This window comes from Gambusia affinis, linkage group LG10 (genome assembly GCF_019740435.1).
Source record: "Gambusia affinis linkage group LG10, SWU_Gaff_1.0, whole genome shotgun sequence".
Lineage (NCBI taxonomy): Eukaryota > Metazoa > Chordata > Actinopteri > Cyprinodontiformes > Poeciliidae > Gambusia > Gambusia affinis.
Window position 1 is genome coordinate 21,327,343 of NC_057877.1, and position 25,485 is coordinate 21,352,827.

The 25,485-nt window shown below is 35.2% G+C and overlaps 1 protein-coding gene across 2 annotated transcripts in view; it reads right to left on the bottom strand.

The window, feature by feature from the left end:
• Positions 1–9,227: 9,227 nt before the first annotated feature.
• LOC122837998 (BMP/retinoic acid-inducible neural-specific protein 3-like) overlaps positions 9,228–25,485 on the bottom strand; it is a 57,614-nt gene continuing 41,356 nt past the window's right edge. For both annotated transcript variants that reach the window (XM_044128249.1, XM_044128250.1), the window contains 3 exons: positions 25,161–25,397; positions 17,955–18,177; positions 9,228–12,383 (listed from right to left, as the gene is read on the bottom strand). In XM_044128249.1, coding sequence (XP_043984184.1) covers positions 11,267–12,383; positions 17,955–18,177; positions 25,161–25,397 — 1,577 coding nt within the window. In that variant the 3' untranslated portion in view covers positions 9,228–11,266. The remainder of the gene's footprint in view (positions 12,384–17,954; positions 18,178–25,160; positions 25,398–25,485) is intronic.

Below are 25,485 nucleotides of genomic sequence, written 5' to 3' on the forward strand. Positions count from 1 at the left end.
CTTCAGTCTGAGCACACTTGGCCACTACATAGTTAAACATAGGAGCCTCATTCAATTTACTCACTACGTTCTTTAATTTAGAAGAAACTAAAATAGCATTGTCAGATGATTTGTATCATTGGTTTAAATGAACAAATTCATAAACGTCAGTGTAATTAATCATTCTTGATAGATCTAATGGCTTCAACATTTGTAAACAAGTCAAGACAACTTACAAATGAAGTAAATATCTGTCCTCTAACTTGGAACATATTGTCCAATGTTTTCACCTCCCTATCATGCTGATAACTAAATGGTAACATTTTAAAGCAACTGACTGCAAATCTTGTGAGGCAAAGTGAATTTTAATGCAAGATGCTGTACCAAAAAGAAAAAAAAAAAATAGCACAGCTACAGTCATTGAAGAGGAAGTGGACCTGTCACCATGCTGACATTGCTGCTATTAGAGGAACGTTCTCAGGTGCAGTGGCTGGCAGTCTCCAGTGTTTACCAGGGAACATCATTAGCCTGGCGTCTCACAGCCTTAAAATGTCATATATCCACTGTAATGAACTGTGAGAGCGTGCATTATTCCCAAACTTCCCTGGTGCAGCACCCACATTAATCCAAATGCTCAAAACTTGCACCTCCAGTCCCTCCACTCATTAACAGTGGCAGATATCAAGATAGGAATAATGAGAAAGTGCCCGCAAGTCAGGACATATATTAAAGAAATAGAAAGTGCAAGAGAAATGGAGCTTTAGATGGAGAGAAGAAATCCTGTCATAAATGGCAAAACACCCTCGAGGAAAGGTCCAGGGTTAGATGACAAACAGCATGAATTCATATTGTTTGGAGATGTTGACAGACTCTGTAGAAGTTATGAGCAGTCTAAGAAATGTTTTAACAGGATTCTTTAGGCTGTATGTAAAAGTTATTAAAATATAGACAGAAAAATCCATACAGTAGATTTACAGGGATGTTAATCCATAAATATTTCAAGCTTCATCCTATGGATCAAGAAATTATGCACTCTTCAATATGTTTTGGGAATATATTGGTTGTTTATACATTTTTTATGTTGCTGCAAAATTATAGGTTTGCACAATTTATAAGCTTTTGAAGCTATAAGAATTGTGCGCTTTAGATCAGCTACACTTGAAATAATCGCAACGTCTCCAGTTTTGCTGGGTTCCCAAGGACCTAGCTCTAATATATGTTAGCTATGCTGCTTTTAAGAGGACAAACAAGTGCCCTCACTTAGAGACACCTATTTTTCCCCAAAAAATTTTAAGAATAAGTTAAGATTTAGGGAATTCAAAAGAGCTTACGTAATTTACTCTTTGGAGTAATTAAACATTTTGAAAGAAACTGAAAAATTTTATAGAAAGTAGATCATAATCCATGCTGTAATTCAGAGGATGTGAACAACAGTCACTACAAGCCAGAAAAAGGGGAGATTTTATTTTTTTGTTCACAATTAATGTTGTGAACAAAGTCAACTCTGCCCCAGCACTGAGGGTAAATCTGGATTGTCAGTTGGAGAGTAACAACATCGTGTATAAGTAACTTAAAGCACATTTTGGTTAAACAAACATGTGCTTTTATTCCAGCTACTTGTAAATGCAAAGAAAGGTATCAGTAACCTCCAGCTGCACCAGTCGTCCTGTTAAAAAATTGTAAGTCCAAGTAGAAGTATCCATAAACGTAATGTGAATTTATGGCCACAGATATCAGGATGACAGACTTGTAGTCATTTAACTCTATGATGGTAAATTTCTTGGGGATTGGGATAATAATGAAAGCACAATCCTCAATGCAACCGCTGAAAGCTCCTTGGGCCAACTCCAAGAGCATCCAACACAAACTCAAATTCACTGAAAGCTGCCTCCAGCTACATTTTGTCCAGCAGCAGGGGAAATGACAAGGTCCTTTCCTAAATTCCTTCTTCTGTAGCTTGATCCATCAGCTAGATTCTGGAGAGTCCCACAGGCAGAAAGTTATAGAAGAACCATATGAACTAATTAGAGATAATTTGGTACAGCTGTGGCAAGGAGAAGGCAGAGAAACAGAGGGAGGAAACTAATTCACAGAATGAGCTGAACTAAGATTTAAAGGATCTGGGAACCAAATAGAAAAAGCTTGACAATATTCAAAGAAAAATACATTCAAATATACAAGAAACAGAACACAAGAACAAACTAAGAAACAAAGGAATGAACAAATATGTCAAAATCTTAGTAATAACGGTTAACGGAAAAGAACTAAATAGAGCAAGACCTACAGAACGTAGATATACCACAAGAAGATGATCAAACATAAACCAAAACCACCACTTCCGTTAAACAATTCTTTAACCATAATATGCAATGTTTTTTTCTTGCTATTTATGTGGTGACAATGCATTCAGCTTTAAATTTGGCCAGAATACAATTAATTTCACATTTAAATTTAATTTGAAATATTACTTGCTAATTCTCAAAAAAAAAAAATAAATCCATATTTTATCTAGGAAAATTAAAAAACCCTGAAATCCCTTCCAGCATTTCCATCAGCTCAAAGTTGAACTTCAACAGGACATAACCTTAGATGGGTGGTTGGCCTAGAGTACGGCTGCAGACTCATCCACAGGGCAGCAGCAGGCAGGTGTAGCAGGAGGCCCTTATAATTGGCAGTCTGCTGTAACCAGGCCTCTGGTGGGGCCAGGCTGTGATTCGTGAGGAAGACACATGAAATGAGCTACTGCATCAAAAATTGAGGTTGGCAACCTCCATGCACGTCTGGGCGATTTTTCAAATGAGCATTTCTAGGCCCCAGAGGAAACCACTGCACTCATGCAATCGTAAGCAATTGGAACAAAAATGGACAAAAAGTTATTTTTTTTTGCCTGGCATGCTTAACTGGGCTGGGCAAAAGGGCAAACTGTGATGTTCAGAAAGATGTCTAAAAGAAAATAGGTTTGCATAATTTTGTGACCATAATTTTGTTCTTTCAAACCTCACAGACTGTTCCCTTGTTCTTAAAAGAAAGGGAGGGATCAAAAAGAGACTTCGAGTAGAATTAGGGACTGTATGGCTTAAGAGTGTTTTGTTGCAGTTGACATATTTTTTGTAACCTCGCAACAAAAATAACTCCGTTTTCACATTGAAGGTTCCAAATCTCTTTAAAGTTTGATGTGAAATATGCCTTTCAAGACATCTGCTATCAATTTTATTAGATACAAAGCAATTTCAGAACAGCAGCATTTGTTGTTTTCCTCTCAATTTTTAAGGAAGCATGGAATGACTGGTTGTGTAATGTGTCTGAATACAAAAACAGAAACTGTGAACATTTCACAAGCGGTATTTTCATAAACAGTAAAGCGATTTGGTTTAGTCAAAAGTGGGTGTGTTTTGGGTTGGCACTGAGTCTCTGGAGGCCTAGAATTTCACCACCACAATGCTGGCATTGAATAAGAAGGCAGAAAAAGAAAGCGACAAGCTTTGGATTAGAAAGGATTTCTAAGCAACTTAAAGAAACGTATAAATCCCACAATGTCTGTGTTCAAATTTACTTCAAAATATTAAAAAAAGAGAAACCATTAGGAAATCAAATGAAGCTGGCAAAAAAAGACAGAACTTTTCATAATTAAGCAATCAGCAAAATGACCTTTCTTATACGACCCATTTTTTTTATTTGTGAAGGCTCATGATATCCCTAGATCTTTAACTCAAGACTTTGTTGGAATTTGTTGCTTTTCAGATACCTTGGCTTACATGCAGGTACTGTTGAAAGTTTAAGTGCATTTATGTGCATAGGTCATAGACTTTTAATGCTTTTATTTAGTATACAATGTTCAGTCAAAGGCATGCAATTGCTAACTTACATGTATTACTACTACTACTACTACTAATAATAATAATAATAATAATAATAATAATAATAATAATAATAATAATAATAATAATAATAAATTTTCTTTACAAGCAAGACTCTCAAGGTCATCTTCCATGAACAACATCATAAAAGTAACACATTCTGAGCATAGATTAAGCATGTTACCCAAGTTGTAATATTTGTATGTAGTATAGTTAAGTCTGTGTAAAAAAAGATTTATGAAGTCAATATTTGAAGGCAGGCAGAAAGGCTGAGTTGTGCTCCATACACTATAACTTAGCCTCATGCTGACACAACACTAGAAACACCATTTTTCCTATCTACTCTATTTACTGTTTGAGTTAACAGTGAGCCCAGTAATAGTACACATAACATAAGGCTGGTTTTGTCACTCTGTAATATGTACCATATGTGTTGTAAGCTTAATTTAGTTTCTATTATTATTATTATTATTATTATTATTATTATTATTATTATTATTATTATTATTATTATTATTATTATTATTATTATTATTATTATTATTATTATTATTATTATTATTATTATTATTATTATGTATTCACCAAGCAAACTGCACTAATGATCAGTGCAAACACATCCGTTATAACTCATCATGTCATAGTTGTTCTTGCTTCCCAGTTAAACATGACATTCTTCATAAAAGGCCAACAGTCACTAATTTATAGAATGAAAGAAAATTCCCTTATAGAAACCTGACAAGTAAACTATTGAGGCACCCTTTAAAAAGGACAGAAGAACATTCGACTTTCATTATAAGATCAGTTTCTGCATGGCATTTCAAAATCAATAATACTTATAAAGGTTTTTAATGCATAGCTAGAGCCCATAAAAAATGTGGAATCTTGGATATATATGAACAGACTCACTCAAATATACATATATGCTTGTCAAAATTAGAAATGGACTCTGGATGTGTTGCTTGGTGTAGCACTCGAATGGCCTCCTCATATTCACAGAGTAAAGTCCTCGATGCAGCTGTTCTGGTGTTGATGCCTTACGAGCTTTGCAGCATGTCTTACACCAGTGGTCCCCAACCAGAAAGATAGAGCACATAAAACCAGTTTTAAAGTCCCTACACTGGCTCCCTATAGCTCAAAGAATAGACTTTAAATTACCGTTGTTAGTTTATAAATCACTGAACGGCTTAGCACCACAATACATTAAAGATCTGTTGTTGTTGTATCAACCTTCCAGACCTCTCAGGTCTTCCGGTTCTGGTCTGCTCTGCATCCCCAGAACTAGAACCAAATGAGGAGAAGCAGCATTCAGCATCTATGAACCACAAATTTGGAACAAACTTTCAGAAAACTGCAAAACAGCTGAAACACTGACTTCTTTTAAATCTCGACTAAAAACCCACCTCTTCAGAATTTATTTTTTTTTTTCTGTTATGGGTGTCAAAATGAAAGCATACATTAAAGGCAAGAATGAAATAAGTTAATAAGACTTGACTCTCCTTCCACATAACACATTGTGATGTCAGAAAGGAGTCCACAACCTATTGTGATAAGTATGTAAACACTATGTCTTGAGCTTAGGTTAATTGCTTATTTAAATTCAATTAAATTCAAAATTACTTAATTAATCCTAAAGGAAAATTAAATGTTTCTGTAGCTCATATTACACAAGTTTATTCAAAATGGTTGTAGATGCCAATGGCTTTGGTGGGAAGGATCTTCCGTAGTAATCAGTATTACAGGCCTTAGCAAAAACTGAGATGATTACAATACATGTGCTGTCGACAACTGCTGATGGTGGTATGCAAGAGGTTGCCAAAACACACTGTTTTTCCACCAGCACTGCTAGTCTACCCCTTTTGCATTTGCTCTTGGAATCTTTTCTTGTAAGGTCAGTGATAGAATAATTATGTTTTGTTATCATTCTTACATAAGTAGTTACCAGTTTGCTTTTCATTTATAGGTTAATTGGAATATGTGTGTGAGACAGAGTTTACCTACCTTTACCCTTAAAAACATGTTCTTTGAAGATGGTCTTCTGAGAGTTTCCTTAGTCGTAAAACTGTTTGTTTATTCTCTGTGCCCCCTACGTAGAGATTCCTTAGTCGTAAAACTGCTTCTGTTATGTGTTAGTTCCTGGGGGCTCCAGATCTTATCAGCACCAGCCCCCTTGCTTTTGTTTTGTGTTAATAAAAGGCAAGCTCTACTGCAGAGGGTCAGAACACATGGTGAGCTGTTCAGAGGAGCAGTTCACTGTGTCTTCTCCTTTTACAAAAGCTTAGTTAAAAACTTATAAACGTTGTCTGTGGTTCTTTCTTTGTATTTAGGTAAACAAAATATCAGTCAGACAGACCAGCAGAGAGACAATGGAGTAAGGTATTGGATCCTCAGTGAAATACCGTACATAATACTGCAGTCCTGACACTCTGACTCGGTCATGGATTGGTCTTCGAAGTCATTCAGCTTATTTTTGTCAAAGATCTATATGAGAAATTGTTTAAAATTCTTACTTATAATATTGATCTAAATTTACCAAATCCATTAGACATTTTACATTAACTAAACAGGCTAAAACTCATTTATAAGTTACATCTTTGGAAGTTTTCATCTCTCTACTTGGGTATTCTCTTGACTACTGTATAAAATCTGTCCATTTGAGGGAAAGTGCTTCTCATGTTTTTTGTGTCGTGGCTGAACAAGTTAGCAGAGCAGACGTAAGAACACATTTGCATTTGGCCGACCAAATCACTATTTTTATAGACCTCTTTTGCAATTACATATTCTTTCTGTTAAAGCTGCTTTCAGATGGAATTAGTTCTTTATGTGCTCCGTTGCTTGTAGTCCATTAATTTAGTTTTATTGCTGCTAAATTAGATTCACTTACGCCCTCTGGCAAGGAAGCATACCGTGCGTAAAAATAATTTATACCACTAAACATTTGTTCTCAAAACATTCATCTCAAGTTCAGTGTAGGTATGTCACATGAATGTTAATGACCTCAAAATCTCCTTGATGTCTCTGAAAATGAACATAAAATGTTAATGTAAACCGAACAACTTGCACTTTTTCATTTGGGTTTCTCTAAAAGTCACAACCAGCCTCTGCCAGCCTGGGATATCATGTCTCACCGCCTACTTCAACTTTCAGGGGGATTTTTTTTCTCTGCGAATCTGGCATTGAGATAATAATTATATTGTCACCTTCACCCACTATACTCCGTGCAGACGGTGCTCTTTCCCTTTTATCCTCTAACATTATGTTTTAGTGCCACATTTTCAGCATTATGAAAAATGCTTTCCTTCTGCTGAAGTAAGAGCTGCAACTTCAGAGGTCACTTTGAGTATTTTATTTGATTGCAGCTTGTGTGCTGACCTATGAAGTACATATTCAAAAGAGCCATACTATTTGTTCTTCATCTTAAACTAAGTTAGGATAAAACAACAGGAAAAGGCAAGCCTAACCGGTGGAGATATACTTCTAATACTACTAATGCATTTCAAAATAAGCATGTCTTAAAAATAAGCATATTTTGTATTGCATTATTGTAGAAAAGTTATTGTTTAGTTCAGGATCTGACTGTTCAGTTCAGTCAGTTGCTCCACTTGTTTGGATGGATGACAGTACATTTGTCCTGTGTAGGTATAAAATAATAAAACATTTTCATGACAGTCACAAACCAAAGCGAATGATTGTATTTAAGCACAATATAGTTGGATGATGCTTATATATTTTTCATGTAGCTTATTAGAATTGTTACAAGCTTTAAGATTGGACATCATTACTGTTAAATACTTAAGATTATTTGAGCTTTGGGACAAGTTGCTGTATCTTAGTCATGGCAGCATGATTATACAGTGGCCATAAAGGTGGTGGATAGGATCAGCAACAGTACTCAGGTATGACAGGCACCTTTGTGCTCATTAGATACTTAGAACTTTTTTAGGACCATTCTATCTACACCATAGAAGTAGTTAAGGGTAAAAATGGTCAACAGTTTCTGGAATAATCTATGCCATTGGAGTCTTTCTTCCTGACTTTCTCTCCCCTTCTGTTGCTTGCTTTGAAGTTTGATAACTTTGCCATGTCTAAATGCTTCGATTACATTAAATATAATTTAGGGTGTTGATGGGGAGCCCTTCCAACCCCATATTTGGAACCTATTACCAAAAATAAAGGGTAAAACTCCAGTGGAAACACACAAAACTTGTGTTCAACAATAAGAAGGATTTTGTTTACTCTAATTCTAAGATTTATCCTCAGATATTCTGAACTGTGCAAATAATCCTTAAAATATATTTAATGAAAAATATATTTTTAAACTAATACAGCTTCTACATTGCTTTATTGTAGAAGCAATGTATCTTTTGAAAGAAGCAAGATTCTTAGACTAATGAAACAATTTAAAACAAAAATCTGCCAGGGTTATGTGAAATTTTGGGTTAAAATAGTATGGAGGTTAGTGAGCTAAACTAGAAAAAAAAATCACTTCATGCTTATTTCCCTGTTTCCATTTTGGTCCATAGTGTAGATCAAAATGATTATTTCTTTCTTTTGACAAAAAGGAAGTTACTTTCCTTAGTCTTTCAAATAGAGCAAAACAACCCATCCAGATGTTACTTTTATTGCTATAATCCTTGACTAATTTTTGGTAAATTAGCATAGAAAAATAAACAAACAATAGCACAATACTAGACATTGCAAGGCATGGTGGAGCATATGTTGAATTCCATTAGATGTTGGAAGAGGAGAAACTCCCTGGTGCTACAGTGTAATTGCAGCGTTTCTGTGTTACAGGGGATTAACTCAAACATGAGGACAGAAAAGAAACAATTTGATTTCACTGCCAAATTAGTTTGTTTTCCTGAAAAGATTGAAGATTCCATTAGAGGCCTAAAACTGAAAATGCTTCACTGCAACTGCATTTTGTGTATTGGTCATAAGACAATAGTCGATCTCAAATGGCTTTTGAGGTTGCAGTAATGCTAGTTATGACACTTGCTAAATATTGTTTTGAAGCTTCTTTTAGTCCTTTTGTAATTTCATTATAATCCCTCCACTATTTCAACATAAAGAAGCCATTAATATTTTTCAGAAAACTTTTTGAGTGAAGCTTCACTGCCTTCTGAGCCTATAATCTGTAATTCTCTGGGCAAACTCAGTTTCTGAACCAGCTTTTTCACATTGACTGCTTTTCTACTATGTTTAAACATCAGAGAGGTCCCTGCAAATGGTTTTGTGAAGAGCATAATACTTGTAGCAAAAAGCACCTGGAGACAAAAAGTAATGCTTTTATTTCATGGCTTGGAATAAGACATAAACCTCTACAAATTATGACAGAGTACAAACCACTGAGAGACACACCTGAAATAAAAGGCTTTGATTCTTGTGTCTTCCCCGCTGCCCCCAAGCAGCCATCCATCAACAAAAATCTGAAGCTTAGAGATCTAAAACCCAGCAATGTTTTGTTACAACAGAGCACCAACTTTGCTGCTTCAGTGTCTGGTATTATGCATTAGCTGCAGTTTGCTATTGTCTAATTTGTTATATTTTTCTCCTTCACACAAAACATAAGCTATCTGAAATACATCCATTAGACATTTCACTTAACAACTATAAGGAGTTGTACAGTTTCTAAATGCAATTCCTTCTGCCATTTCCCCTTTTCTGTTACTGTTTCCAATAACTCTTTCTTAATATTTTATTTCCTGTTTCACATTTACTCATTTTTATTTTTGTGTGATGTACTTGAAGAGTTGATATAAAGACAGAGAGGCATTGAAAGTTTTTGATAAATCTACAGAGTGAACTTATGAATAATTTCTTAAAAATATACTTTGTGTGGGACTTTATATTACTGATAAAAATCTTACATGCACTCATGAAATCACATTATGCTTTAGGTTTTTAAAGATTTGGATTCAAAGCTTTGTTTATTTAAAGAAAAAAAAACATAATTGGGTAAACAAGTTTATTGTTATAGAAAATCTAAATTAGCTTTAGTAATTCTGCCAGAAAAAGTGGTCAAATACATCCAGAAATATGGCATGATCTTGTTCAGGGCTACAATACAAGTGTTAGCATTTACTCAAGTGTTATAAGTGGATATGTTTCAGTCATATTGGAGTGGAACATATTTCACACAAATACATTTATAGTTGAGTGAAAATATCCTTTTCTTCTGTCTGGGTTTATGGAATTTATTGAGTTCAAACTTTTTCATTTTATTCTACATATTAAAAATCAGTTGTACTCTTACTTGTTATCTGCTTATCTGGAACCAGGCCACAGGGGCAACAGTTTCAGCAGACATGCATACATTTCCCTCTCCCCAGTCACCGCCTCCAGCTCCTCAGCAAAGGCTGAGATGATTTTACAACAAACAACTGACTTTTTGGTTTTAAGACTAAAAGTCAGTTGTTCTATAATCTTTCTGACCTCTAAAAAACACTATTTAAAAATCTCAAGTTAGGACATTCAAAACTGTGTGAGTTGCATATTTGAAATGTCTGTAGATGGCACAGAGAAGTCAAAGTCAAATTTATTGTTTTTGCAAAGACTTGGCCTGATTATATTTACATGCTTCTTATATCCACTCTTTTTAGCAATATGGAGCAAAAGCCAGTTTTTAAAACATGCAAAATGGATATAGACCACACATAAAAATGTATTTTATTAAGTGTATTAACAAATTTTACTGTACATTTTATAGACAATGTTGTCATATCATTTGCTTCACAAACAACAGCATTATAAAAATAAAAGCACATGTAACACATTGTGAACCTGTTATATTATATCTCTCAAGAAATCTGCATGATACAGCATCTATTTAGCATTTTCTTACAAAAATGTGTTGTAGACTAGAAAAAAAGTGACGATCCTTGTATGGAAAGTAAAAAAAAAAAAAAAAAAAAAAAAAAAACTAGTAAAAAGACATGCCCCATTGACGCATAATAAAATGAAAACTACTATTTTTGTGATGAGAGATACACTAAAATAAATAACAAATTAATGCCAAATTAAACCACCCTGGTACTGAGATTATTTTTGTGAAATAATATGACTGGTTGGATTATTCTTTGACAACATAATGTTTCTGTTTGATGTGTGCAAATGAATCATGTTTCTACAATCTACAAATTTTAGCACATTGGTAAAATATGACAACAAAGCTTTGAATTCATAACATGAATGGCAAAACCTTTTCATAAAGAGTAATGAGGCATGTATGGTGAAAACCTATTCAATTCTAAGATGTTATACAAATTTATAGGAAAAGTTGATATGAGAATCTCAGTCATGGAGTTGAGATTCATGTCAATTACAAAGTCCACCAAAATGTCCATTGCACTACTTTAGAATTGATCCTCGCAATTGATAGGCCTGTGTGATAACTGCTCCATCTGTGCATCTGGCCACCGGCCAACTTACTAGCTACATAATTTGGTTGTTTCATATTCAATGGAGTTTGGCTGCTTGGCACTAAAAGTCTGCAATGCTGCCTGGATCCTGGTAACATCTGTTGTGGACAATTTGAGCCGGTGCCGCAACAGACAAGAAAATAGATCCAGAGGCTGAGCTCCAGGTGGGGAAAGCCTGTTGACCCGATCCCGGATCTCCAGCAGCTGCAGCAGGGCCGAGTCCTGAGATCCCTGAGTATACGGGTAGTCCAGCTGTAAAATTAAGTCCTGGATCGCTTCTGGGTCAAAGTGCATGCTGTAGCCATAGACCTGGATGCTGTTGATCTTCATGTAGCCCAGATTTTGCCCCGGTTCCAGGTATTCCAGTGGTTCAAAATATACACTTTCATTTCCATTGCCTGAAGGCCCTCGGATGCGGCTCCGTAGGTAGAAGTGGACAGTCTCAAAAAATGTTTTCCATTTATTGCCTAAAGTCAAAGTCCAGTTGTAACAGTCATAGGGAAGATCTAATTTAGTCCTTTCCCAGTCTGGGTAGTTGTTCTGGTCAATGGGCATGATCCAACTCTCTGAGTGGCTTCCCCCAAATGGATTGATGTAGACAGAGAGCATGGGGTCAAGTGTGCTGTTCTTGGTAAGGCAAATCTGCAGAGACATGCCCAGGAGCATGTGGACATGGTTTGATTTGTATTTATTACTTTTTAGAGTCAGCAACATTCTCTTTCTCCATGATGGGTCAAACCAGTTATTCAGCCTGACATCATTGCTGACAAAGATCCCATGGATGCTGATTCTGTTGTCTCTTTTCTGCAGCAGGTAGCGCAACTCCATGTCCTGCAGGTCAGTCTCAAAGCCGATGTAATGGTCAGTGGAGTCTGGCACTTCGTTGCGGCACACGCCCTGGCTCAGCATGTAGCCCTGATTGCATGTGGCACAGCGGGAGCGATTTTCATAAGAGCAGGATGCGCACGAGGAGCCCTCCCCTACTGTGCATGGGATCACACTCTGGCAGGGGGGATGCTCGTACGGGCAGGAGCAGCTCCGGGTCTCCTCCATGTAGGAACCCAGGTGGTTGTTTTCACTGCAGTACATGATGGACAGTATGTAGTTGAGCCAATACCCAAATGGCCTGCAACAGAACCAGAGCAGTAGGTGAATACATGGGTAACAGAGCTTATTTTTGTACAGAAACCAAATTCAAGCACAAACATAACTCACTTTCTTGTTTTGGATACATACTTGTGTTTTGCCTATAGTGGACAGCACATATTAAGTCGAATCAAATATTTTAGAATACAGACTACATGGGGCCAGTTTTACACTTCCAGAAATCACAGTAGTGAGATATATGTCTTATCTATTAAGGAACAATGTTGCCCTTATAAAGAGATCTTCCATCCTGTAAAACATGAACCTATTTTTAAGGACATATCTTTCACTTCTGAGTGTATGCATAAATCCATCTAATTAAGTCTGATTTATGGTGCCCATCGTAATATAAAATATGGATCATCACTGAAGCCAGCAAAGTGATGACATAAGTCAGGGCTGCATGCTTCAATCTTGAGATCAAAACCCATGCACGTTCTAACATCATTCCTTGATCTAGCAATGTAATAGAGGGGGAAGCGACTTTTATGGCTGAGGATCTACATATTTCTTCAGTTCTGCCTCTATTTGTAATGCATATTGTACCAGCAAAGCAAAACTAATGTTCAAGAAATTTCTTGATCCCTTGGTTTAGTGCAAATATTTTTTTTATTTGATGATAGATACAGGATTAAATAGTAACTTTGTGTTCTTTAATAAGAATTATAATAGAAGTAATTAGAAGTAAGAGTGATTAAAAGTTGCATAAACAACAATCATATTGAGTAAATTAAAATCTACATCTGTTTAACTCTTGTTTGTCAGATTTAAATTGCCTTTTAAAAAATGTTTAAGCAGGTATTAAATATGCTTTTTTTCAGCACACATGAGTGTTTTGTTTTTCTTAAGAAAGAGTTTTTAAAAGGTCAGTAAGAACTGAATGTAAAAATACCATGCATTTCAGAAACTCATGCTGCACATATCCAGACTTCAGAGTGTAAACTGTGTACAGCAAGAGAGAGGAAGCTGTCTTACTACTGCGTTGGATCAGCAGGCAAAGTCATGGAATATGGGCATGCAATATGGGCCAAAGAGAATCTGTGTTTTCATTCTGCAATCTCCTCTATGTCTATTAGTTTATTTCACTCGGATCAATGTCACACATAAACTTTTTTCTGCCTCCGATTCATTTTACACCTGTGGGGAAAAAAAAAAAAAAAAGATTTTCCCCTGAAGATGCACTATAGCTTGTTCCATTAAAAGTAACATTCATTTGAAAAAAAGCACACCAGTTCTTCTGCAGAGCTTCATTATGACTGTTCTGACACCTCCACACATACAGTGCAGCAGAAAGTATAGCTTTTGTACCTACAATATTATTTTTCCTGCTTTGTCCTCATATAAAAAGGACCCTGATGCCGCAGTACTAAAATAAGAGCAAAGAGCCATGAATGTGATTTTTTAGAATATATGCAGGATTTAAATAGGATTGTTTTAAAAATTCAAGTATTAAAATTACTATTTAAAAAAAATAAACTGGTAGGGTTGGGCAGAATCAAGAGAATTACACTTATATAAATAAGGGATTGGATGAAATGCATTAGAAACCCCAATTAAAATGATTATTTAAAAATATGAAAGCAGATTTCATAGAAATTACATAAGAACTACTCTCTGTCTTCATCTCATCACATAGTCTTCAATGTAATCGGATGCATTAGTTCAACATAACCATCAGCCTGATTCCTGTTTAACTGTAAACAAAAAATAGTCAAGCCACTTAAAATTTCTATAACTGTCCCCATGCAGTTTTAATATCCTGAAATGCCAAAGACAGCACAGAATATTCGACAGCCATATGAGGTCAGTACTTTGAGTACAGTTATCACTCTGAACCCTACCACAGTGAGCTGTCAATTTGCATCTGAACACCAGGAGACATTCCAAAGGGAAATACCCTAAAGTTCTTATTTTTCTTCCTTCAATCCATCAATTTAAGAAAATGTATTGTGAACCAGTCATTTGCAACTCATTACCAGAGATAGCTGTCCTAAAATGTTTTATCGGTGTGTAATGCTCCCAATATTATGACAGAACAAGAATAACAATAATATTCTGCCCTGTTTTAATAACCACATACTTTGGACCCACAAGAAATCACAGATGGTGTAGAGTCAGTATCCCTGCTTAGGTCTCCCAATAATCAGTTTTATAAAAAGAAGATAAAAAAAATGATTTAAGCATTTTTTTTTTTTTATTTGTTCTAATCATAGAACAGTGATAACTTGACCTCAAAGTGTAAAGTGAAAATCATTATTTCTCCATGGTTACTTAAGAGATGTTGAATGTTAGACATTTTGCACATTTTTGCCAGTACAATCTAGGAAGCAAAGCTAACATTACCAACCAGCTGTGGTAGTATTAAAGTCCACTCAGTCCACTTTACCAGTTTCAGTAGGGGTTTTAAAGATGTAAAAATGTGCTATTGTGGACTGTTTATGTTAGTCTACTGATAATAATTTGAGATCACTTTTGTATTTGTTTATTTAGTTTCAGACCAATTTCAAGACACAAAACAGTCAGATAGCAAGACAACAAAGTGGAATCAACAAAATAAATATAGCTAGAGCAAACAAATAAGCATAAATAAATAATTTGGCCCCTCTGTCCGTACTCATCAGTTCCGTGTCCTAAAAGGAGTGGGTAGAGTAAACTCTTATACAATTCCACTCCCTTTTCCTTTCAAGTTTTTTTTGGTCAGTCAGTTTTGATTCATATCTCTCCTTTACTCAAACAAAATCCCAGACAGTTAAAATGATAACAGTAAATAACCACTGAATTATATTGCAAATTCAGTAAAACTCTTAGATCCAAACAAAGAAAAGTCAATTTATGGCCAAGCATAAATTTTATATACCCCTGTTAATAATCAATGCCTGTCTTCATTCCCACTGTACATTGATTAAAGACCATTTCTTTATACTTTACTGTAAGTTATTTTAAGTTTTACCACTGCTACAGCTTCACATTTAATCTATCCCACAGCTGAAATTCATATATGAATACACAAAACGTCCCCTTTATGATATGTGCTGTAGTGTTTTAAAATTTAAGTAACTTATGAGTAACTTAAAACTTAAGCTACTCACAAAGTTATATCCTCCTTCTCAGACCTTAAACACATAGGTAATCTGGTCATGTCTTGTATCCTGCACAAAATATGCCTTGTATTGTGTGAAATTTAAACAAACCTGTAAACCTAAGTAATGTAGCCTGCAAGAAAAGTGAGTTGGTATGATGCGGATATCTAACCTTGTGAATAATGTGTAGTACTCTTTTCTTATATATAGTATGATCAACAGCAGCAGTGAGGTAATGTTTATATTCTTGTTTTTAATTGTAGTTTCCAACTAGCACAATTTTAGTTTTACTTAAGTTTAAAGACAGTTTATTAAGGAAATTGTATAAACAAAAATGTTTTGTTTTACAAAGACAACCTAACAGGGCACCTTCTGAAGATGAGTAGCCAATGGGAAATGATTGCTATGTTATCTTTGAAAATCTTGAACGAGACAAGTACTGAGGATTGTAGTTCAAACCTCCCAAACCCCAGACTATTGTCCTAAATAGAGACCTGCTTAAACTTAAGGAAAAAAAAACTGCACTGTTAGATTCTGCTTACTACAACTCAAACTTACTTTTCACTCCACCTAGTAAAGCAATAATAAGCGCTATAAATTTATCTCACTGCAGCCAACTACAATTAAGAATTCACAATGTCTAGTTCTTCTGTAATGTCTATTAAGGTAGGACTTTAACAAGGCTTAAGATGATCTTTTTTTTTTTTTTTTTTTTTTCAAATAAGCTTCCTTTAAAAATTTTAATAATTACACTAACTTTTACACCAGAAGAGGCCAAGCGATTTCTTACAGTAACATCATATAAAAGTTGACATTATTAACAAAGAGAAAATAAGTTAGAAATTTTTATCATGTCAGAAATTTTTACCTTTCATGTTTGACATCAGAAATGGCTTACGTAGTAGTCAAATTATCCAAAGATTTCCACTAACAAGCTCATTTGAAAACGTAAATCATCTCCCTTCTATCCAGCAACAACAAAATATTGTTTGTGTCAAGGAACTGAATGTGTGACAGAGCAAACAATACCAAAACACTGCTGGGGGTGCAAAGAGTTAATGAAGCAAAACTTTTGAACGTAAGAGAGGGGAAAAACTAATTTAGAAAAAGAAAAGAACAATTTATTCTCATAAAACTGCGAAGTGTGCATCAGCTCTATATTTCACTGGCTATTATGCCTGAAGCTGCAACTTTACCACATAAATATGGATTGAAGATCTCTGTCTAAGCAAAACATTAAAAACTCCACCAGCGTCAAAGAAAACATACATTCTTTTAACAATTAAAATGAAAAATCTGCCGTCTTGATGAGTTCTGCTTTTACAAAAGGAATGTTTTTCTTGCATAAAGAAGAATAAAATAAACCTCATTTCAAAGTAGATGTATTTAGATTTTTTCCTAATAATCCTTAATTCAATTCATTGTTCCTTTTTTGATAAATTATAGGTTTGTAAAGTAGTAGTTTTTCTTCTTTGTCTAATGTTGTTAATTTACCAAAATAAAGTGGGTAGTCAAGATTTTCTCCTAAATATATGATAGGCGAAATCCATGAAGTAGTTACCTTTATTTTTTACAATTATTATACAGCATAATTAAATACTCTACATTGAAACTAAAGAAGAAAAACTGTTTTCAGGCCTAAGAATTTTTTTAACAACTAGAACGCTTTCTTACAAATAACTACAGTAAAATAATTTTAGTCATCAATACGAAGTACAGTAAGCCAAATTGTGACTCGCGTAATTCACTGTGCCTCTGACTGTGACGCTGCGGTCTGACTACACTCTCTAGTGTCGTTTTCTTCTGAAGCCTGTGGTGCAGGTGTGTTTTTCGAGAGAAGAACATAGTTTTTGGTATATGTCGCTTTTTTTTCTTCTGGGCAAAAATATTTGCTGTACGTACCTATATTTAAATATGTGCAGCTTACGTATCTAAATACACGTAAGCTGTATTACGTACATTTAAATACCGTAATGTTATTGGCACACAGGTAGAGAAGAAACACAGAGACTGTTTAGCCAATCAGGATGCAGAAAACAATGCACAGTGAAAAGAAAAAACTGCACAAAAACCTCTGCGACGCAGCGCGGCCGTGAAAGGTGAACTGTGTTAAAGCGAGGGTTCACTGTCTAGGCAAATCCCTTACACTCTGTAACATTCTTTAAAATACAGCAAACTTTAATTTCACAGAAGGATAGTTCTGATTTTGTGAAAGTAAAGAAGATATGGATGGGAATGCACCCAAGAGATCAGGTGTGACTGCAGCTTAGTTCAGCAGGAGCTCAGCTTAATGTCAAAGAATTTATTTATTGTGTGTGTCCATACTATGTGATGCCTCGTTCATCTGATAAAAAAGCACTACACAAATAGGTGAAAGGAAAGATTAAATGAGTGTTCCACAAACACATACATCCACTTCCATGTAAAAAAAAAAAAAAAGAAAGGTCATCAGAAAAACTTCCGTTTCTCACCTTTCCCGTAGCATAATAATTTTTGGCTGAGTTTGACATCTCTTGCTGAGGGTGAAGATCTTGTTGATGATGCGCCGTGCTTTGCTTGCAAGCTGCTGTGTGCTGAGCTCTAGCTGTTTGTAGCGTTGGTGAATGGACGGCTCCGACTTCCAGAAATACTGGATGGCAGACGCGTTCATGGCGTAGAATGTGGGAAGCCTTCGAACAAAGTTTTGAAACTCTTCTGGAAAGCAGAAAGATATGAAAAATGAAAGTCTCAATCTCTTCCTATCACATTCAGGCAGAGTTAACTTCTTTTTCCATTGCTCTAATTATATTTGGCTAGTTTAGACATGGCAAATGAGAACATTTCTTTTTAAGGGTCGTGGGATTTCAAGTGCTGCAGGGCTAAATGAAAAGAATATTGGTTGACGTGTATGCTAATGGGAAAAGGCAGGGCTAAATACAGATTGGGGTAGGGTTTCTTCCCCTTTTCATTAATGAACAGCCTACAGGTCTTTCAATGCTCTGGATGCAAATCAGTCAGGGAGAAAAACAGGGTGGACATGGAGCTCAGAGGATAATATCTGTCAGCAATTCAGAGCAACTGTTTACTGGATGCATTCTGAATAGAAAGCAGATTAGATTTCGAGGCATTCAATAACAACATCGCCGTCGTCATCATCATGATTGGATGTATTGAAAATCAAACATGTGCAAGACTGATTAGAAAATGACCGCGCTACTGTTTGTAATTACTTAACGTTATCGTGATGATGAGGCAGCTTGATTAGAAAACCAATTAGGTGTCAATAGTTTCCCAAGTGATTGTGCAAGGTGTGTATTGTTGTCCTGTGAAACTCATGTATTGATTAAACAAGATTGTAAGGAACTAGTTCTGTGTAAATGAACATTTGGGTACACATGAACAATGACAAAGTGTGAAAGTCCAAGAAGTATTAATACAAAGTTATATAATAATTTTATTGGAATTTATTTCTGACAAATCGACACAATGTAGTAGAGTGGAAGTAAAAAAGAAATAGATTTCACAAAGCTTTTAAAAATATCTACAAATTGTAACCTGAGTCAATAATATAGAATTGCCTGTCACTGCAATCATTGGAGTTGTAGGTATTTTGAGGTGGATTACCATTACCTTCTCATATTTTTTGCTAAATAATTTAAACTCTTTCATTTTGTTGGAAGAGACTCTGGACAGAAATGTTTTTTGTGAAAGGCACAGATTCACAGTTGGCTGAAAGCTTGGACTTTCAGTAAAACATAAATATGTTCTGATATAATCAACTAAAATCAATCTCTAGCTCTATGAATTCTTTAGAATCATAATAATTAAGTTAATTGATTTTTTTTAACCTGAGCTGTGGATCCCTTTAATCGTTCTCATGGCCACTTAAGTTACACTTGATTCAAATCTTTCTCAGTCTGTCTCTATAAGTAGAACGTCCTTGTCCTTCTGGGTCTGATTTTGTGCAAAAAGAAGCTTGCAATGTTTAAGCCAACCCTGCTTTAAAGTTCTTCATGACTTTAATCCTTAGGTTAATTTGAATGACTTGTTGCAGTAGAGCTTATGTAGGGATAATATTTATTTAGGGATAACAGAAAAAAGGGCAATTACAAATGCATTAGTCTTTCCAGATCTTTATTTGTTAAAGAAAATTGGTAATCATTTTCCTTCCTTGTCTCAGTTTTGCACCAGTTTCTGTTGTTCTGTCACATAAAATCCTTTTTTAACATATGGAAGAATGGAATTTAAATGTGACATGTTCTAAGACGCAGTGGATATGCGTATTTCAAAGGCACTGAATCATTCAATCATGCTATATAGAGTCCATATTTTAGGCAGCTTTAGTTGTATTTGTCTAGTGATACATAAAAACTGGGGTCTTACACTACAAGAAAAAATGGCTTTGTCTTTCTCTTCAAATTCTCTACTCTTGTGCACCGAACATCTCAACATTAGCAGCAGGGTTCTGTGGTCTATTTAATTTTTCAACAACAATGATACTGCGAGCGATAGAGGGATGAAATATATCATGCTTTTGGATGCCAAACAACATCCACCCTTCATCATCTTTCATTGTTTGAGTTATTGAAACACCATTTGTCATGACATGCAATAAAAAAAACTCAGTGGATATTTGCAAGTGTGTCGAGGCGAGGCAAATAGATCTAACAGAAGCTATTAAAAGAAATGAGGAACAAATAACTGCAAGCAAAGGCTGAAAGGATAAAAGAAACAATGCATCACGGTACATGCTAGCATACTGACTTAAAACATTGAAGTGAACTTTTGTGAGCTTTAGGATGATTAAAATCTTGTATGTTCAGGAAACTACAAAATTGCGAAATTAAGCTAGATGACATAAACTCTCATTGAAATAAAACGTCATTGCTGGAAATTTACTATCTACACACCATTATTATCTTGTCAGCCACTGATTGAAAATGTAATGACACTTTTAACTGGAGAAGTAAGACAAAAGAGCGATTTGGGTGGAGCACATATAGATAATAGAGGCAACTCTGGTAGGCGTCTTGCAATCGGAAGGTTGCTTTACTTCCACGCACGACACTTAACGCCAATGTATTTGTGTTTGTGAGAGTGAATGTATCTGTAGTGCAAAGTTATTTGAGTGGTCATTATTACTGGAAAGGGTCTATATAAATTTTGTCTATTTACCATAATAATTAAGCATAATAAAATTAACCTTATCAGATTTTAGTCAAATTTTTATGACAAAATTATGAGCCAGCTTAACTAAGAAATGCTAAATGTTCTAATTGTCTCAGACCGCTTATGATTGATGGATTGTGTGCAGAGAATTGTGTTCATTTTTTAGAGACAACATTCTCACGTAAAATGTGACTTGGTGAGGATGTATAGGTAAATTCTAGTATAGAGGTTGTTGTGTGTCTGGATTGTTGTGTTTTAGTTCTGTTCTCCTACACAAGAGTGTTCTGTCTATGAGCACCAGAAAACAAAAATCCTTCTGTCCATTATGAATTGAGAAACTGATCTAGCTGAAAAATATATAATTTCTTTAATAAACCATGTTACTCTCAGCGTGAGATCAAAGGAAATCATATCTACCATAAGCTGACAGCAGAAAGCTAATTTAACAATCAAAGTTTTGATTATTAATCTAAAAATCTGGTAAGGCTGTAAGTTGTTCTCCATATGATCAAATGTGCAAGTAGGTCCACAGGGGGTTCATAGGAACTTATTTTTCATTAATAAATACTGCACTGAAACTGTGCTATTGGTGCACCTCACTGCTTAAGTTATTGCCAAGAATGTGCTAATCGAGTTGCTCTCATTAAAGAAACATGTAGCCAGTGGTAATGGTCTCAACCAGCAAGGTGTACTGAAAATGGCTCAAGGCAATGCTGGGAATGTCTCAAACAGTGATGTGCTCGTGAATGCAGCTAAGTTTGGAAAATAACAGAGAAACAGACAAGTTGAGAGAGGTACAAAAATAAAAACATGCACAGAATGGAGGTAATGTTTGACGTAACCTCCAAATCGTTTACACGAGACAGTTTGTCAGAACATAAATGGAATTAAAAATGATCATCTAAAATCTGTTGATGTGCTCTTTTGTTTATCAAGAAATAATAAATAAGGCTAACAGACAAAATGGCAATAACTGAGCCGTGAAGTATTATATTAGAAGTTACATCATGTGCTTCTAACGGATTATAGCAACTGTGGTTCCTTTTTAGGGCATGACAAATTCTCCTCAGGCTACTGGAGGGTCTTCATTTGACTGATTCACTGTTGATCCAGTCACATCAATTCACATGCACTTTTGTTTTCTGGACCAAACAATCGAAATACAAACACAGAGGCAAAAATGCCACCATCAGATACATGTATAAACGTCATGAATTAGGTTGATGTGCTTTGAACGCTCAATGATGCTTAGACAGAGTCAGCTCACCCTTGGATGTTTCAGATTCTGTTAGGTCACATAGAAATCTTGCACAATTGTTAAACAACACTGCTTTAAGCCACTATCAATTTTTTTTATTATTTCATCATTGCTTTGCTTAAGTACAAACTAATGAGGAGAAATTCCCATGACATAAATGGAGAACACTGTCTCACGTAGAAAGAAACAAAGGTCTTTTGAAGACAGTTAACAATAACAAAATAACCTCTGTGGTTTTCCAACAATTTATGTCTGCAGAATTATCGCAGAACATTTTTATTTTTATTAAAACTGACCAATCTACCTACAAGAGAGATATTGACAAATCATCTTTTTCAGAGTCTCAAGTCTTCAAGGAACAAGTCCGTCAAATTTCAAGTCAGGTCATTTATCCCAATTCAGGATCAAGTTTCAAGTCTTTAACTAAAACCATTTTCCCAATTTTCCTTGTTAATGCACCTTCTACCGTGCATCCTGCAAGTTAGGATTCCACACTTGTAATGTTTGTCTTTAGTGCTGAATTACCATAAGAATGTTGGATAATTGTATTTCAGTCTTTAGATATTTATCATCAGTTATCTTATAATCATTTAACATTTAATTTACCATTAAAAAACGTGCTAAATGTTGATTTACATTATTTTGAAAATTGATCACATTTACTATATAGGTAAATATGTAATAGCTAAGTACATATGAGGTGGAAGCCTCAGATGTCTGAAGCTACAATATCCCTGGTTCATACAAAGAATAAACACGATGACTATGTCCAGCCATTGAAAGCAGAGGGGCTTGTGTGCCTCAGAGATAAAACGTATATTGGTGTGAAATGTGCAAATTAACAGTAGCAAAAGTCATCATGAGGAGGCCGAAGCTAGTTTAAGAAAGTCATTATCCACAGGGAAACTAGTGAGAAAGAAGCTATTAGTAAAATAGCTACTTGAAAACACTAATGACGGTTTGCACTCTGGGATTAAGCCTAAACTTTTGAAGATATGTGTTGCGGTCTGATGAAACTAAAATTGTAGTTTTGGGCTATAATGAAGGCTATTACATTTGAATGAAAAAGACACACTTGAGATTGTCATCCCAACTGGGGAGTAGAAAGATGACTGACTTATGTTTTGGATAGTGTTGCACTGATTACAGTTTTCTGGCCAATCTTTAAATAAATAAATACATTTATCTCATTCATTATTCTGGCAATTAGTAAATACAAATTGTCTTGGTAACCCTGGGTTGCATATTTTAAGATGCTCTGAATTTTAAACATAATCTTTCAGCTTTATATTAGTTCTAATATCTAATGTAAAATTTGTCCTAATACCAGGTTTTATGTTTATGGAGTTTTTCAGTCAATCCAAAACAAATGCATGCTCATGGCAGAACGTAGTATGGCAACGTGCACATGAAACCCATCCTTGACATGTTGTAGTCTAATATAATTCCTGAATAAATAAATGTCTGAAAGTCAATTTTGGTACTGTTTCACATCTAAGATTGAGCTATAATTTAACAACACATAATGATAAGATGGGGAAAAGAAAGATTTGCAAGTGAAGTAAAGCTGACTGTAAAACCAGTTTGAGATACACACAAGCCACATGGAAACATGAAGTCAAAGACTGGTAAAAACTCTGAATTCGAGCAAGCATAGTATTAACCCGTTTTCATGACAGTTTGCTGGAAGGAGGAGTTCCCTACAGCTGTAATCTTCGTGATGTCCTAGAGGTATAACAACATGAGCAGAGCAGTGTTCTAAGTCTTTGCCTGAAGCTCTTCACAGACCGCATCATGGAGAAGAGGTCTGTGAAGGTCTTGATCTTGATGGCTGAGAACAAGACAATATCTTAAAAAAAAAAAAAAAAAACTCCTTAGATCCAAAGTAAAATATGGCCTGCTGTCTCTATAATCAATGACTGTAGCCCAACCGAAAATAAGCCTAGGAGTCTGAAACTGGCTGTCTCAGCTCATGCAGAAAGAATCTGATCATAGATACAGGCAATTCTGTCTCCGTTATCCCAGCTGCTAATGCTCACATCCTTACTGAAACTGGAAAAATAGAGCATATCATCTCCATTCAAAAGTGCTTAAACTGGTTCCCTATAGCTCAAAAAATGTATTTTAGTTGATTTAGAAATCACTGAAAAGCTTAGCACCAAAATACATTATAAACCTGGTGTCATTGTGTCAACCTTCCAGACCACTCTATTCGTCTGGTTCAAGTCTGCTCTGCATCCCCAGAATCAGAATCAAATAGGGAGAATCAACATTTAGTTTTATGTTCCTCTAATCTGAAATAAACTTCCCTGAAAAATGTGAAAATGATTAGTTCATTTTAAATCAAAGCTGAAATAATTTCCTAAGAGTTGATTACTAATGACTAGAACATCAATTAATCTAGTCTTTATGAAAATATTTTGTGGTGATGATTTTGATATTTGAGAAAATTGAATGTCTGTTCCTTTCTTGTTGTTTTATGTGTTCTTAATTTAAATCACCTTCAATTTACTTGTTTCTGAAATGTGCTATACAGATAAACTTCTCCTGCCTAAGAAGTTATCCACCATAAGTCCTGCTGTGCTTACTACACAGCTCACGGTGTTTGTGCTGCAGTCGGTCAGAGCACACCACCTACATTCACACACATTAATATATGTATAAGTGGTACTTAAATATGGGACTTAGATGAGTTGGCAGCAGCCTCAATTTTCCCCTATAGTAGTTTAATAGTTTTTTTTTCTTTATTTTCATTTTGTACCTAGTAGTTAAACTGAATCTTACTAGCTTAGTTAGAGTATCTTGACAAAATTTTTTTTTTTTTTTTTTTTTTTTTTTTTTTTTTTACTGAATCTTGAAGTATTTTGTTATTAAAATATTTTATTTTGGAGAAATGTTGTTATTCTGTATTTCACAAGGCAGATAACCTTAAACAGCAATTGACAGCAACAGAGCTGTTTGACTATTACTTCAGTATAACTAGGCAGTGCCTTAATTTAGTAATTTTGATCAAAATGACAAACTTTAGTAATTGTCTAAGGTCCTCATCAATAATAATTTGTAGCCAAACCAACATGCTGCTGCACAACACCAGATATATCTCTAATTTATATTTTCATTAAGAGAAGAGTCCAAGTAAATACATCACTGCCAATTTCTCCTATCAACAAATCATTTCTATACTTTTCACCTCTTTTGACAATGGAGTGCATTCGTTTCCCCAGAGAAAGTTCCACCATCAATCAGAGAGAGATAGGAGAATAACACTGACCTGATGCCTCAAAGTCTTGGTTGGCCATGTTCCATGAATCTCTGATTTGCAGTAAACTGCCTTCCATAGCCCTCAGATCAACCTCAGGGCAATTACATTGCGGATAGTCGACAGCACACTGGCACCAGCAGTCGTTGTCCCGGCACACAAACTGGCCCTCTTCATTACAGCCAATATAACTTAGAGCAGCCTGCACAAACCTGGCTCTCAGATATTCTGGCAGTATGGCCTGGAGGCCTGAGGCAATAAAAGAAACAGGACGAACATATAGATGAATAAAACAAGAACTGCACAAATGTCCTTTAAGCACTGCAGTATAAGTATA